The following is a 14,745-nucleotide window of genomic DNA, read 5'->3' as shown; positions in this document are numbered from 1 at the left end:
CCCACCGAGCATATACCTACATTCAGTTGAATCGATAGGATATCTGCTTAGGGCAATGACCAAGTCAACCGACAATAGCCTTTATAGGTAGGCGATTGATTCACGTGCGTGATGTGGAGGTTATTTTACAATTATGTGGACAAGTCAGGATTGGATTCAGCATACCTTGGGCAATATGTTACACGAAACGTGGAGTGATATGTTCTTTCTAATAATCTGAAAGTATCCCAAGTAGGCCAATGACAGAAAGCTTGGTGCGCCCGGTTGAAAGTGCTTGGTGTCAAAAGGGTTTTCCTTGATTGCGGGTGTTCCAGGCGCTTAAATACCAGAGTAATCCTCCATCAACCCATCTCATCTTTACTTGAATAATTGAATAGGCCTCATCTGGGCTACCTGTCACCCGAAGAACCGTGTCTACCCAGTGTGCCATTCTCATTTGTTACCGATTCTATCACGATGGTCAACTCGAACGTCTGGTTCCGCTCATGGGATGAACAGACTAATATATCAGATGTCTTATCCGGAGAAGCTGGAGATCTCCTGATTAGGCACGCCAAAATAGACCGAGGGAGTATGGAGAAACATGTCAAGTCTATAGTTAGCACACCTTCCCGTTGCTTGACCTTCCAATTTATTGACTAACATCAGCAAAGAGAAAATGAGGCTGGGATGCTCATCGATATCCCTGTTTCGAAAAGTTCCTTTTTCTTGAATTAGACTTATCTCGCTCAGCTGTATATTGGACTGTTGTCGGACTGATCCAAGCGGGAGGCTTATTTCTTGATCTAGGATGCGGCCTTGGGCAAGACATGCGGCGCCTAGTGCACGATGGTTTGTCTTCAGAAAATCTTTATGGATTCGATATTACCCCGGAATATGTCGACCTCGGATATGAAATGTTCCAAGATAGATCAAGACTTGTTGCAATATTCCTTATCCCAGATTTTTTCAAGGATACGCCTGAAATTGAACGACTCGCGGGACGATTGAAGATAATAAATTCCGGTTTTTTTTATGCATCTGTTCAGCTAGGACACACAACTTTGTGTTGCCAAACGGATGATTCGGTTACTCGCTCACGAGAATGGAGCGATCATCCTGGGTGTCCACGTTGGAAGTCCTTCAGGGATGACTTGGGACAAGGCGCCCCCATCTTTTCGTGAAATGTTTCTGCATAGCCCGGAGACCCTATCTGGGCTATGGAAGCAGGCTGGAGAAGAAACTCATACTAGCTGGGATTTACAGGTTATCATCGAGGACCTCGAGTTTGGTGAGGATATTAATTCAGGAATTAGGTTAGGGTGGGCCGCCATTCGGAAATAGGTTACTTAAACAGGTTATAGCATCTTGCTTTTTGTGATTAATGTTGTGCGTACGATTCATCAATTGGTTATCATGCTCCCCTTTCCACAATACGAAACCAATATAGAATGACGAAAGAGAGCTGCGTAGAAGATCCAGGTCCCTACAGCCATGCATGGCGTATAAATACCTCATTAGGTTATAACACTATTCAAAATTAACTTCCGTTTTGCCTTGCTCGTCATATTGTCTTCCTTGCTCGGAAAGGGAATTGAGGTTAGATTTAACTTCGGCCATGCAGGACACCAAACAAACAAACCTTAAAAGACGATTAAGAAAAGCTCCTCTAATCTAGTGAAAAAACGATTCATTGTTCAAGTATATTGAGGACCAAGTTTCTATCGTTCGGTAAACTCACATCGGGGATTTGAGTCGCCTTAAGCTTTTCCAGAGAATAGGAAGGAGTAAAGATATTCTCGCCTGCACGATATCAGACCCGGTAGTTTCAAAGTACAAGTCAGGCAGGACAGTGAAAGGGATTTCGTGATGTAATAACCAAAATGACGGTAGAGAGAAGCTTTTGGAATACTCTACTAGCCCTAGTAATCCTAATGAAATCAGAAAAAAAGGTGCGTAGTAGTGCCGGACCCGGCGGTATATAAGGCTCACGAAATTCCTAAAAGCCACTTAAAGTTGGAGCAAAGGGTACTCAATCTTTGCTCTTTTGCTTGTAATCTATCAGGATCGCCCAAAAATGCATCGAGAAAGCGAATTTTCAGATTCCATTATGAGAAAAATTAAAGGCGCTACTGTTAGAGTCCCCAATCTACGTTATATCTTCCAGAATTGGCCTCATGGCATAAATCCACACCACGAGCAGGTAGCAACATTTCTGGACGAAGCCTATGATAAGCTATAGAACGGAATAGCTTCGCTCTGATTCACTGACTTTATTCCACTTAGCCTCTTCCCGAATGACGAAGCAACGTTATCTCGCGTCAGATCCTATAAAATTGAATTATGTGGCGCAGCATGGTGGCCGAACATAGAGCTACCAGAGCTTTGTATTTGCTTGTGGCTATTGGCTTGGTTATTCTTATGGGATGATCAATTCGATTCAAATTATGGATCGTTATCCAACGAGTCAAACGATTCAAATAAAGTCTTACGAGAAAGCATCTCTTGGGTCAGTCAATGTCTCCAGATCCCCAGATACTCGGAGAAGATGACCCCGAGTAATCCTATCACACACAGCTTCCATATATTTGGTGATGCTCTCTGCCAAAACTATGCTCCAGGTGGGTCCCAGACAGTTAATTTGGAGATTTGCTCAGCTAAACCGATACCAGAGCAAAGAGATGCTTTATTCAAAGAGTTTATCTCTTATATACAAGCCATTGGAAAGGAGCAGCGACTTAAAGACAGCGGTATTTTGCCCTCGCCGGAAGAATATATCAAGCTTAGGCTGGACTCTAGCGCGATAGGCCTGGTCTACGCAATTACCGAGTATGCTGGCCACAACTTACACTTCATTTGGTGTATTTCTTACTCTTGTGCAGGTTTAGCGTGAACAGAAGGATCCCTGAGGTTCTTAAGGACATGCCAGCAATGAAGACTATCCGGGAACAAACGATTGCAATAATATTCCTGTAAGATATGGCTCAGGTTGGATCTCCCTGTCAGTGCACTAAAGATTCTCTCTTACAGTGTCAATGACATTGCGTCATTCAGAAAGGAATTGGTGAGCTATGAATGGATATGTAAGTGTCAATTACTGACATTATTGGCAGAAGAGTGACTGTCTGCATAACTATATTCCCATCGCTTATAACGCAGGCAGTAGCTTACAAAATGCCCTACTTGGCGCGGTAAAATCAATCGAAGAGCGCGTCGAAGCCTTCGAGAAGGCCGCAGAAGAGCTTGTGGAGGAGGCAAAGGCCAATGGCTATACTGAGAACGACGTCCTGTGGTTTATTCAAATGTGTCAAACGTATTGTACTGGCAATTTTGAATGGAGGTAAGTGGACAGGACATCGATGATTTATTGATTAGTGACTTGCCCGCATTCGGGGAGCTCATCATCAGAGCACTGATGGGCAGGTCTTTATTACCCTCTAGCTTGGAAATGGTTTGAGAATGTCAAAAGGTAGAAGTTTTATTGAAAATTGGACTAAGGGGGCTTGTTCCATCTGTAACTGAACCGCGTTTCTTCACACAGGGCGGCCCTGCAATATTGTATACTTGTTGAGATGTTAGTTTTGAGGTTTGAAAGACAGCAAGCACGGAAGACTCGAACACCGGAGTAAAGAAATGCGGAATAAATATAAATTGAAGAGAATATCTGAAATGATGATCCTTCTTTACTTGCATAATCTCAAGACACCGTCCGCTCGCCACCATAGCACACCTTCTGGCTACGCGATCGTTGTGACAGCGGACCGGTATACTCAACTACCTATACTATGCAGCAATTCTACTAATTGTTTAATGAAGACATGATGGTGGGTATAACGCGATAACCGCTTCAAAATACGAGTATGACCAGAGATATTGCCTACCTTTCCATTTTAGTCTACCAAATTAAGACACAAGATGCAGAAGAGTAGGTAGATCCGTAGATCCTTCCCAAATTAGCGCTCGGGTCGGCTCGGGTCTCCTGCATCTCGGGATCCCCTTCCGACAACCTCGTTACCCCAGATCATAGATATGCTTCGGGATGTAGGTGATCATGATGCACGCCAGCTAGGCTACATTTAACTAGCCTGTAGTGGTATTTACATCAATCTCAGTATTGAATTTAAGCCAATGATAATCTCATCTCCCAAAGGACCAGGTTGAGTGAGAATACATATATGCTGGAAACTGGGATTATAAACACGATATGCAAGCGGTCGTCTCCGTTCGGCCTCTCAAAATGTCTTTGATGTATATGGGCGAACAAGGAAATATGGATTAAAAAAGAAATATCTCAATTTGGTTAGACATTAAAAAAAAAACAGACTTGAACGATAGGCAGAAGGAAAGAATAGCAAAATATTGGAGAGAAAATCGTAACCGCACGCTAATAAAAGAATTATACTCGTAATCCGGCTGAGCTACTCAACTTCAAACATCTCATTCAACATTGAATCCAGATAGTCTCTCTGATCACGGATCCATGCCCTCTCCTCCGCAAGATTGAACGGACGGTAAGCCAACTCTCTCGCGCGCTCAGCCTTCCTTCGAGCTCTCATGCGCTCCTCAAGTACCTCGAGCCGGTAATCGTAGTACTGAGGGTACAACTCGGCAAGGTTACTAATACCACGGACTCCGACGAGAAGAATCTCATCTCGGACAAGCGGATCCTTAGGTCGGAAAGGGGTGACCATGGAGATACGTTCCCGACCACCGATAGCTTTGAGTGCTTGGTGGTGAAGATATCGGCCTTGCATGACCACCGCGTAGCCCTATTGGAATTAGCGCAGTTCCTATTAGACAGGCTCACTATTTACCGGGGAAGAAACATACCATTGCCGGACCGCGGACCTTTTTGATATCACCAGAAGGCAACTGGATTGCTGTTTCACCGCCAATCATGTTCGTGCAGTCGGAAAGCATCGTCACGCAAACAAATGGGAAGCTATCATAATGCCACCCAAATGCGGCTATGTTATCGTCTTTTCCAGTCTTTCTTACGTCGACAGGTCCATCAACTTCATCGTCATCCTTGACGGCGATATTGATGTTGGCAATCTCATACTCCCATGCGAGAATGAGATCGATCCCAGCGACCTCGGAGACCTTGGACAGAACTCTGGGTGATTTCCAAGTATCGCAAACAAAGGGGGCACGTCTAATCGAAAATCATTAATAAACTTTACCGACATAGGAAATTGATCAACTCACTTATGTCCCATCCCGCGAACCATGTTGGTGCAGAACGTCGAGGCAAACTGACAATCAGCCAGGACCGGTTCGCTGAAGATCTCAGCCCTCATCTGTCTGATTGCCTCCTCCGAGAAGAGTGGGAAGGGCTCGGAGATGGCATTAGGAGAGATGCCAGCGCCTTCAAGACCCAATTCTTTCATAAGGTGGATCTTCTCTGGAGGCTGGTAGACCAGGTGCGTATCGGGGTCAAAGGGCACCTTCTTCTCTACCTTGGCCCCCTCAATTAGGGACCTTGGGAGAATCCGGGTTGGACGAGTAGCCTTCTTAGTGGTAGGGCCTACCACCGTTGGAGGCACGTGTGGGATGAGTGCGAAGGGGGCCATGTTCAACTGTGATGATGTGAAGAAGGGTGAAAGTATTGTTCAGAAACTGTTGAAGCTGGAGGCGAAAGACAGTATTTAGGTTGGTTATCCAAACCCCTTACTTATACAAGGTCAACTGATGACCCAAGTTCGTGAATCCGGAGTGCTCTTGCTCGGGAAGGACCCGACTGTCAAACGCCTTGGAATGCCTGGCCCCTTTGCTGCCTGTCTCTATTCCAGCCAAATATCCTGATGATTTCCATTCGGGAGTCCAGGAAAACGCAGCTGATAGCGTGTTTCGGGGACTGCCATCACACCAAAGCTTACGAGGGTTCTGTTACGCTAGCACGCGACACACACTCAGCTCGGGGTCTGAGAAATCTCTTCCCGGTGTCCGCCCGATGCCTGTCTCTGCGACATGATCTCAGGGCATCAGGGCTCTAATCTGGATAGTCATTCCAAAAAAGGGATTGTATTGCAGAATGAAACCAACAATACAACTACAGAGAGTTAGAATGTCCTACACTCAGTTGATTTTAGGGGCTCTCTGGTATCCCGAAAACCGCCATGAGACGTAAAAGCCTTGCCACATACTGCATTCATGCTCGGAACACTTGGTGGCAATCGATAGGATGAATCCTCGTCCCGACGGACGAATGATTACAGCCCCTGTAATAGCAGAATGACGAGTCAGAAATATTCAGCGCGAACCCTTTGTGGTTAACTTTCCCAGGAAGAAAGTACGTATGTTCTCCCAGCTGTCGTATCTCGGAAGCAGCAGCCTAGTGTATTATGTACGTACCTGCTCCGAGATGGCAAACAGCATGAAGCCACCCTTGTGATAGTCCAAAGATAGTTAAATGATATCTGATAACTGTCTCATAGAATGGTTGTGACCAGTGACGTTCATTATTTTGCATGTTGTTCTTGTCTCGGATCTCGGAAGCTACTCAATGGTCGTCGGGAAGAGGATCCGAGAATGCCACATCATAGCAACCGGCCCCTAGATGTTGTATGAAGAAGGCAGCTTGTATCTAAAAAAGTACAAGTAGGTTCCAAACTACAGGTTTGAACCAATAGTATGGAGCTTTCTGAGGACTGTTTTGACTCGCGAACAATATCGTACGTAGATTGCGTGATATGTAAAGAGATGACCCACGCAAATCAACTAGTTAGGTCCAGGTTACCGCGTAGTACATTCCTATACGTCGGCTTTATTATGACATGACAAGATGAAATGTCCTATGAAATCAATCAAAGAAGAACACCCAAGAATTTGAATAAAATGTCTGTACTGAATAACAATGCTCGAGAAAGGCCAGGTGTGTTCGATGAATCCGACACGACTTTCCATAAACGATGGTGCTGTTTTTATCTGTTTCCTTTCTTCTTTTGATTGAAAGGGCATTTGGATAGTGCATTTTTCATTGATTGAAAAAAGAAATACAGGATAGAATGTGTTATATACTTGAGCAATGAGTTAACCATTGTACCCCAATACACTGAGGAAAAGCTAACAGGTCCATTTATCCCATCCAACATTTTCATGAATACCTCCCCGCTATCCGATTTAATATGCCTATTCCTTTGTCCTTCTCAGTCCAACCTATTGAAGTGTCTCCGCCCAGAATCCGCGAGGTTTGGGAAGCATCGTCGCCTCATAACTATCGACAATAGGTCGTTCCCAAATCAAGTCTGCTTCTTGAGGGCGAATAATTTCTGTCCTTTTGACACAATTCCAAAAGAAGAATAAGATAGGCGCGAGAATGACCAAGGTATAATGTGTAAAAAAGGTGCTGATATCCCAAGGGTAGAAGCTGGCATAGCCGTAGCATAAAATGATGAGTCCCTCGTCGATAACTACAACCCACGTACTGTACGGTTGAAATCGTCCATAGCAAGGGAAGGTGGTGCGGTCGACTCCTTGCGCCTGACAAGCGCGGTGGAAAAACAGATTAGTCACTGCCATGACGAAATAGATGATCAGTCCTCCGGTAGTCAGAATATTCGTGAGCCATGTTAGCGCTTGCGATGATCCGTTACCGAGCTGCAATAGAGACAAAGGGGAAAGCATATCACAACTAGTACGCAATATATAGGCACTCCCTGTTTTGTATATTTCTGCAAGACTCGAGGGGCCCTGCCTTCAAGTGATAAGGCGTATAAGCTTCGACTGGCACAGAACAAGTAGCTGTTCCCAACCGAGAAAATGGTCGTTACTAGAAGGGCGTTCATCAAGTCAGGGAGAATAGAGATTTGCATATTCCCCATGGCAATAATGAATGGGGATCCTGCAGCCTTAGTGCCGGAGCTGGCGTCTGTGATAAATGTCGCGATAAGGGTTGGGTCATTGTAGGGAAGAAGGATACCGACGCTCACAGCAGCCAGAACGAAGAAGATACCGAACCGCCAATAAAGCATTTGGAAAGCCTTTTTGACATAGGTTCTTGGGTGTTGTGTCTCAGCAGCTATCATGGTAACGTAGTCCGGGCCGACAATCGTGAAACTGGCCATCCACAGAGAGCCGAGAAAACCTTCAAAGCGACCTAGGCTTCCAGAGCTCAAGTATTCAGCCATAGGGCCAGGGTTATTCCAGTATCGAAAGCCGAAGGCATCATATTGAGGGTTCCCATCCACCATTACAACGAATGTAACTGTGAAGAGGATGGATATAAGCAGTACTTTGCCACTGGAACCCCATAATTCGATTTCGCCGTACACCCTCACGGCAAAAATATCCAATATACTAGAAGTAATGGCTTATCTCTGACCATATTTCAGACGAAGGAAAGATGTTGCAGAGGTGACTTGTTGGAGAAAGATCATACGAATACAGAGCGATGCATACACCGCACACGATACCTGCTGGGGTGTCGTCCCTCCAGAAAGACAGTGTCATCATCAAGGCGGTGATCTCAAATGGGACAGTGAGGGCTTCGAAGATGAAGTAATTCCACCCTGCCATAAACCCGAAGGCATCGTCAACAAATTTACCGGCCATCCGTATGAAGCCCCCTGGTGTCGGATGCAGAACCGACATTTCCGCAATGCAATTGTTGACGCAGGCCAAGATGGCGGAATATAGAATAAAACTAATCAGCAGACTTAGGGGCCCGCCCTTCGCCAAAGGACCCCCGATATTGACGAAAAGAGCAGTGCCAATAGAGCCACCCAAGGCCATAATCTGGACTTGCCGGTAGTTAAGACGTCGATGGAGTTCACCGCTGGTGATCGGAATAATGTCTTCCTTTGAGGCAACTTGGGTATCTGGGACATCGGGATCGGGTTCTGTGATGTCATGGTTCTGTTGCTTTTCTTTAAGCTGCATTGTTAATTGAAATAAAAATTATGATAGATCATATGCTTTGTTGAAGCAAATCACTGTACGAAGGCAAAGGGAACACCCCTATATTTATATAAATGGACCAAGGAAAGACAGGACTCGCGTTATCTAGTCGACTTCTAAGCCGGAAAACTAAAATATGTCATATTTCGGAACGATATACCCAAGATGTTTATTAAATCAGAAAATATGGTTACTGACTCTTCTAGATTATTGCAATACCCCGGATTTCCAACATCAAACTGGTAGTCTTGGAAGCGGGGTAGAAGAATCGAGCAATTACCCTAATTAATTTGCAATGTTACTTAAAACATTTGGATGGATGCGTCTATCCGAGAAACCGGGCTCATGTCGGTTTCTTCATCCGATATACCTGGTCGTAGTCACCGGATGTCGATCCTCGGATATCAAACCTATCGCTATCACTGCAGAAGCGGAGGCTCGCATCGGATGCCCGGGAATAGTCGAGCATGCATAATACTCTATACGTCACCTACAGGATAAAATCACAAATAGAGCCCATATGAGATTGCATAGAACTGAACATTCGCGCTCCATCATTCATTTGGAACAATTACATTCCAACGATGCAAGCCGCAAACCACCTCCAAAGAGCCCTCAAAGCAGGGAGCCCAGCTTTCGGAGCATGGCAAATGCTTCCCGGCACGAATCTGACCAGAGAAATATGCAGATCAGCTCCCAATATTGACTGGCTCCTAATCGACTTAGAGCACGGGAACATCTCCGACGATTTAATGCACGATATTGTCGCTGCCGCCGCCGCCTGCGGGGTCTCACCAATTGTCCGTGTCATGGAGGGAGAACGCTGGATGATCAAACGAGCGCTGGACAGTGGCGCACATGTTATCTTGGTACCTGTCATTGAAACAGTTGAAGATGCGAAGAAAGTGGTCCAACATTCGAAATTCCCTCCTATGGGAAAGCGCGGGTTTTAACCTTTATTATTATTATTTAATCAGGTTTATTGTCCATATCGAGCCCCTGGGGCTATGACAGACCGTGTGTCGTCGGCCTGAGGCTAGGCCTCAGGCCCCTATCAGTTCCTAGGGCTATCCCCTCGTTTTAATTACATTCTGTTCCTTTTCCTCGCCCCATACCGCCTTCTCGCGCAGGGCTTTTGAGCGTGCTTGCTCTCCTTGGGATTTTACTGACTGCACAGCGGCTACCTGGATCCTGCGTACTAGGCCTAGAGGTAAGCACTGTCTGCGACACAGAGACCGCACCCAGGTTTCCGTTGTGCGGGCCTTCCGTAGGCACGTACTGTGGTGGACTTTTAGATTAAGGCCTGCGTCCAGCCATAAACCTAGACACCGGGTAGCTTCTTGGTTGAATGAGACCTGGTGCCCCTCGATCACTACGCGGGCTCGCTGAGTCTGGGCCTTGAGTTCCTGGCCTCGTTTTCGGGTGAAGAGAACTGCCTCTGTTTTCTCTGCGTCAAACTGGACTTGATGTATCTGGCCCCAGCGTTTGAACCTTTACTCGCCGTGGAGAAATTCGTCGACCAGCACCCACACGGCACGGTGAAACAGCTGACAGGGACAGAGTATTTGCAGCAAGCGGATAGTTCTCTTGTGATTGCTGTTCAAATTGAGACGCAGGGTGCCCTGGAGAAAGTCAAGGAAATTGCCGCTCTTCCTGGAATAGATGTGCTGTTCATCGGACCTTTCGATCTTGGAATGAATATCGGGCACCCGATTAGTGACTCGGGCGTGTATGATCAAGAACTTCTTGATGCAATTCAGAGTGTTCATGAGGATGCAAGGGCTGCTGGAAAACTATGTGGTATTTATTGTGACACGAGGGAAGAGGGAAGAGAGTATATGAATAAAGGATTTCAGATGGTCAGTGTGATGACGGATATGGTCGGAACTCGGAAGACATTTAGACGGGCGTTTTATGATGCGCAGAAGGAGTGATGTTTTGCTGGAGTTGGTTACAATGGGAGCCACGTGAAATGATATTCAAAAGATGAATAAACACGAGTTTCTGTCGAGCTGCCTGATGAATCTGTCATGAAGGCACTGCGTGTCTTTTCTTTCAAGACGTTTTAGCCTATCGTCCTCGGCCCAAATGGTTTCCGTCAAGTGCATCGCTGCATTCCGTTGCAATTCTCGATAATATCCAACCATAGCTTCATGTTTGTGGCGGACCCAGCTGCGGTCCTCTTCTGTGACAGCCTCTCGTGCAGCTAGATAAAATGGTTGCGGTAAGGAAGAGTCAGGTCCACATCCTGTAGGTAAAAGATCCATTAATCGAAAGCAAGTCCATGCAAGATGCTGAACGCGTACTGAGCGCGTTTCATCCCGAAAGATACGACGAGCGAGTAGAATGTGTGCAGTCCAGTAGAAGCATTCCGCAAGAATTTCAAGATGCGACCATTTCGAACGGTCTGCGGTAGGGTCATCGTATTGGGAGCCCAAAACGCGAATCTCAGTCTCTAGCTTAAATCCTTCAGCCAGGAGATCCGATATAGGTTTTCCGTTCTCCAGACGGTGGTCAACATCGCATGCAAGATGCGAAAGTTGGACTAGAAGACACATCAACGGTTGAGGACAGCCCGTCATTTTCAGAAATGATGGCTCCGTCTGGTCCCACCGGCTCTCATCCGGCTGGTAGAGAATGAAATCTCTCGGAGCAAATGGTCGACGCTGGCGCGATATGGCAAGCATTACATCAACCATTGCAAAACGTTGAATACTCATGCGTACCAACGGAGTCCGAGGCCATTGTCGGAAGAGACTAAGGGCTTGGATAAGGAAGGCTGCGCATTTCACATGGGGTTCAACTGCCCCATCCGCCGTCTGGGCAACGACGACACCCTGAAGTATGATGGCAGCAAGAAGTGACTCGTAATTCTCAACACTCAATACACTACCCTCCAAGTTGATGTTTGTGCGGTTGTCCAGGGTCCGGAGACCCTGAGCAATAGAGCGCAGCATTTGTCGCTGACGCTCGGCAGCTACGGAAACACTGCCTAATCCAAAGTTTAGCATATGTTCCGTGGAGATACAAAGAATGGTTTCTCGGAGGACCGGAGATGACAGCGCAGTGACGGATAATTGGCGATAGGGATTGTCAGGGCCGTCTAGAGCCGGAACATTTGACGATACTAGACGAATATCTAAAACTGTAGATTAGCACCGTCAATCTGAAAGTCAACATTCTACACGTACAGTACTCCCAAGCAGATTCTTCATCATCGGAGTGGAAGACAGCACTGGCCAGGACTGAAGGGCGCTGGCCTAGTGAACCGGACCAGCCTTCTTCTGGAGATCTTTGGTGGCGTGATTTATGCCTCGACAATTTCGGCTGCTCTCGCTGGACCCAGCGCAAAGCGGATGGATACTCGCATTCCTGTCCGTGTGTGATACAGAAGGTACAGCTAGGCTGTCTCTCATCGCACTTCCGGTGCTTGTGGCGACACTGTAAACAACCTGAATCTGCATTAAGTAGGGGCTAGTTTCTGACATTAGGTCAGGCGCACGTACCAGTACGTGATCTCGAAAATTGCCCCTCGGTGTACATATTTCCTGGCCTAAATGATTTATCGGTCGACATACGCAGCGTGTTGAGGAGTGCCATGAAGGTGAGAGGGAATGGAGCTTATCATCCGGGGTTGCCTTGCCTGAGGCCCCGCTGGACTCGGGTTTCCTCTTTGGGTTTGGCGCCCGCTGCGACTAGGATTTCCTCTTTGAGAATAGATCTACTCAGCGGCTTGGGTGAAGATATATACAGCCCAGAAGACAAGGACAAAATGAGGTTCGTGTTCTTAATATGTTAGAACTAGATCTTCTTTGATTAAATAAAATGGATAAAAGCCATTGCAACCGAACAAAGTGATTTGACACAATTGGTTAGCTGATCCCTTATCCCGGGAAAGTGTGAAGATTATATACAGCTCTATTCATATTCTAAAAATACCACGATAGACTCTTTGCGATTTAATGGAGGCAAATGAAAAGTTGAATTTGTTATAAAGCATTTCCAACACTGACAAAATCCACAATGATAACACTAATCTTCAGCCGATCCTTAACCCCCAGTTCTTGGTCAGCATTAACTCTAGCCATGTAACATGCTCCATTCCGGCATCGTGAATCTCCCACAGCTCTTCTAATAGATCGATTACCCATAGGGTTTCTAGTATGCGATTCGTTGAATACACCTCATTTAGTCTCGTTCTGATCTGATTGCGTATTGGGGTACCTAGCGATGTCATTTCTGCCCCAGCGCTCAACAACAGAATGGTTTGAATGTTTAGATAAAGCGAGTCTGACTTTGTGCGCAAAAGCAATTCAACGATATCGAGTGCGAGCTGGTGTCCATAGTTTTCGGTTCCCATGGTAGTAGAATCGCTGGGCGGAGAGCCCCCCGGTCTCCCACAAAAGCGATAGAAGTAGAAGATCATGTTTTCGGAAGGCTTTGGTGAGCGCCTGTGCGGAACGTTCGGTTTCAATTGATATGTATTCGTTCAGATTCCCCTCGACCGATGATTCAAACACAAGGTCACGAGCGCCCCCTTCCACGATTACTCGGCAGTAGCGACCCAGCTGTCCAAGGAGATAATAGAGATCTATCGAGTGAGTCGTGATAGCGTGGAACCTGTGGCGACCTTGTTTCATGTACATTTGAAGTAGAGCTGCTCGATCGGTGGGATGATACGCAGGATCAATATAAAAGGAACAGGCCATGTCCCAGTAGACATAGAGACCCATAGTGAGGTGATCGAGCTCGTCTAGCCTCGAATAGTCCTTCTGGAGAATCATGTCCACGACGACACGAGCAACAATCAAATGCTCCCTCCTGTAATGCGTGGGGCCTAATGACATCCACGATGATGACATGCCGAGCATCAGCAGAGTGAGAAATGAATGTGACAAGGAGCTGTTTTTGTTCTGAAGCTCCTGCCGTAAAGCGGAAAATGCTTTCCCCCGCTCACTCAAACTGACTGGCAGCTTAGGCTGATGAAAGTATTCTTCGTGCGCTGCGCTGGCCGACTGTATGAAGTGGACCAGAGAGGCAGAATCGGTGACATATTTGAGGATCGGGAATGAGAAGGGATTGTTGCTGGGGTCGACTGACAACATCTGACTCGTCGCATCAAGCCAATACCGCATCAATCGTCCGTCAACCTTGATATCCGGATTGGGGACAGAGAGCACAGTTTCTACGGGGGAGCATGCCAGCCACGGCATTTCGAACCTCCACTGAGAGGTGAACATGCTTGGATGGCAAACCGTTGCTCGCCGTTGGCAGCGTTGACAGACAGGAAGTGTCTCATCGCATTTGACTCTCCGCTGGCGACATTCTCGACAACCCGATCGACTCCTTTGTCGTGCTTGTAGTTTGTCTGTAGCATCCTGGACATCGGTCCCGACAGCCGACTGGCACCCAACGTGGTTGTTGTATGTTTTGCTTGGCGAGGCGAATCGAACGCGGTATCCGGTCATTATAGACAAATTTTGCTGAAGGGGACAGAGCAGATGAGACTGCCGATACTGGGGTGAATCACTTATATTCGGAAGCGTAAGCGGTTATAGCTAGTGAACGACCTTGCACCGCAGTGTCGGCAGTCTTATCGAACCCCACATGAGATACACAATCACCGAGTGTCTTAGTTGCGGGGGAAAGATAGGCATTGACCCACCGGGCATTCAACAGCCAATGGAATGTCAACTATGGTCTCCTGAAATGGCTGGGAAACTTGCGAGGGCTCAACTTTGTCCTATCTCATGCTGACCATCCCTTCTGCGATTTGATGTCACTCCTGTCTCTGTATAAGTACAGCTATACTTTCATGAATTTGAAAGAATTGAGTAGCAAAAACCCTGATTCGGCGAAAAGAGAAAG

General features: G+C 46.6%; 6 protein-coding genes across 6 annotated transcripts; 2 read left to right on the top strand and 4 right to left on the bottom strand.

The window, feature by feature from the left end:
- Nucleotides 1–2,527: 2,527 nt before the first annotated feature.
- On the top strand, nt 2,528–3,323 carry KD926_003747 (terpene synthase family protein; the record flags this gene model as incomplete). The annotated part of the gene is made up of 4 exons (XM_053094989.1): nt 2,528–2,808; nt 2,862–2,951; nt 3,010–3,043; nt 3,093–3,323. 4 exons carry the CDS (start codon nt 2,528–2,530, stop codon nt 3,321–3,323), a joined length of 636 nt encoding a protein of 211 aa, XP_052950310.1.
- Nucleotides 3,324–4,397: 1,074 nt separating this feature from the next.
- KD926_003746 (uncharacterized protein) lies at nt 4,398–5,552 on the bottom strand (the record flags this gene model as incomplete). Its single annotated transcript, XM_053094988.1, has 3 exons — nt 4,398–4,748; nt 4,810–5,134; nt 5,188–5,552. The coding sequence occupies 3 exons, from the start codon at nt 5,550–5,552 to the stop codon at nt 4,398–4,400; spliced, it is 1,041 nt and encodes a 346-aa protein (XP_052950309.1).
- Nucleotides 5,553–7,137: 1,585 nt separating this feature from the next.
- On the bottom strand, nt 7,138–8,859 carry KD926_003745 (amino acid transporter; the record flags this gene model as incomplete). The annotated part of the gene is made up of 3 exons (XM_053094986.1): nt 7,138–7,637; nt 7,706–8,277; nt 8,360–8,859. The coding sequence occupies 3 exons, from the start codon at nt 8,857–8,859 to the stop codon at nt 7,138–7,140; spliced, it is 1,572 nt and encodes a 523-aa protein (XP_052950308.1).
- Nucleotides 8,860–9,461: 602 nt separating this feature from the next.
- Nucleotides 9,462–10,811, top strand: KD926_003744 (HpcH/HpaI aldolase family protein; the record flags this gene model as incomplete). Its single annotated transcript, XM_053094985.1, has 2 exons — nt 9,462–9,785; nt 10,281–10,811. The coding sequence occupies 2 exons, from the start codon at nt 9,462–9,464 to the stop codon at nt 10,809–10,811; spliced, it is 855 nt and encodes a 284-aa protein (XP_052950307.1).
- Nucleotides 10,812–11,083: 272 nt separating this feature from the next.
- On the bottom strand, nt 11,084–12,453 carry KD926_003743 (Zn(II)2Cys6 transcription factor; the record flags this gene model as incomplete). The annotated part of the gene is made up of 4 exons (XM_053094984.1): nt 11,084–11,125; nt 11,184–12,016; nt 12,069–12,329; nt 12,384–12,453. 4 exons carry the CDS (start codon nt 12,451–12,453, stop codon nt 11,084–11,086), a joined length of 1,206 nt encoding a protein of 401 aa, XP_052950306.1.
- Nucleotides 12,454–13,190: 737 nt separating this feature from the next.
- Nucleotides 13,191–14,345, bottom strand: KD926_003742 (Zn(II)2Cys6 transcription factor; the record flags this gene model as incomplete). The annotated part of the gene is made up of 1 exon (XM_053094983.1): nt 13,191–14,345. The coding sequence occupies one exon, from the start codon at nt 14,343–14,345 to the stop codon at nt 13,191–13,193; it is 1,155 nt and encodes a 384-aa protein (XP_052950305.1).
- Between the last annotated feature and the right edge of the window lie 400 nt (nt 14,346–14,745).

Source organism: Aspergillus affinis, assembly GCF_023601865.1.
Source record: "Aspergillus affinis strain CMG 70 chromosome Unknown NODE_196_length_42499_cov_85_967022, whole genome shotgun sequence".
Lineage (NCBI taxonomy): Eukaryota > Fungi > Ascomycota > Eurotiomycetes > Eurotiales > Aspergillaceae > Aspergillus > Aspergillus affinis.
Note: the sequence above shows the minus strand (reverse complement) of the source record. Positions and strands in the feature narration are given on the sequence as shown.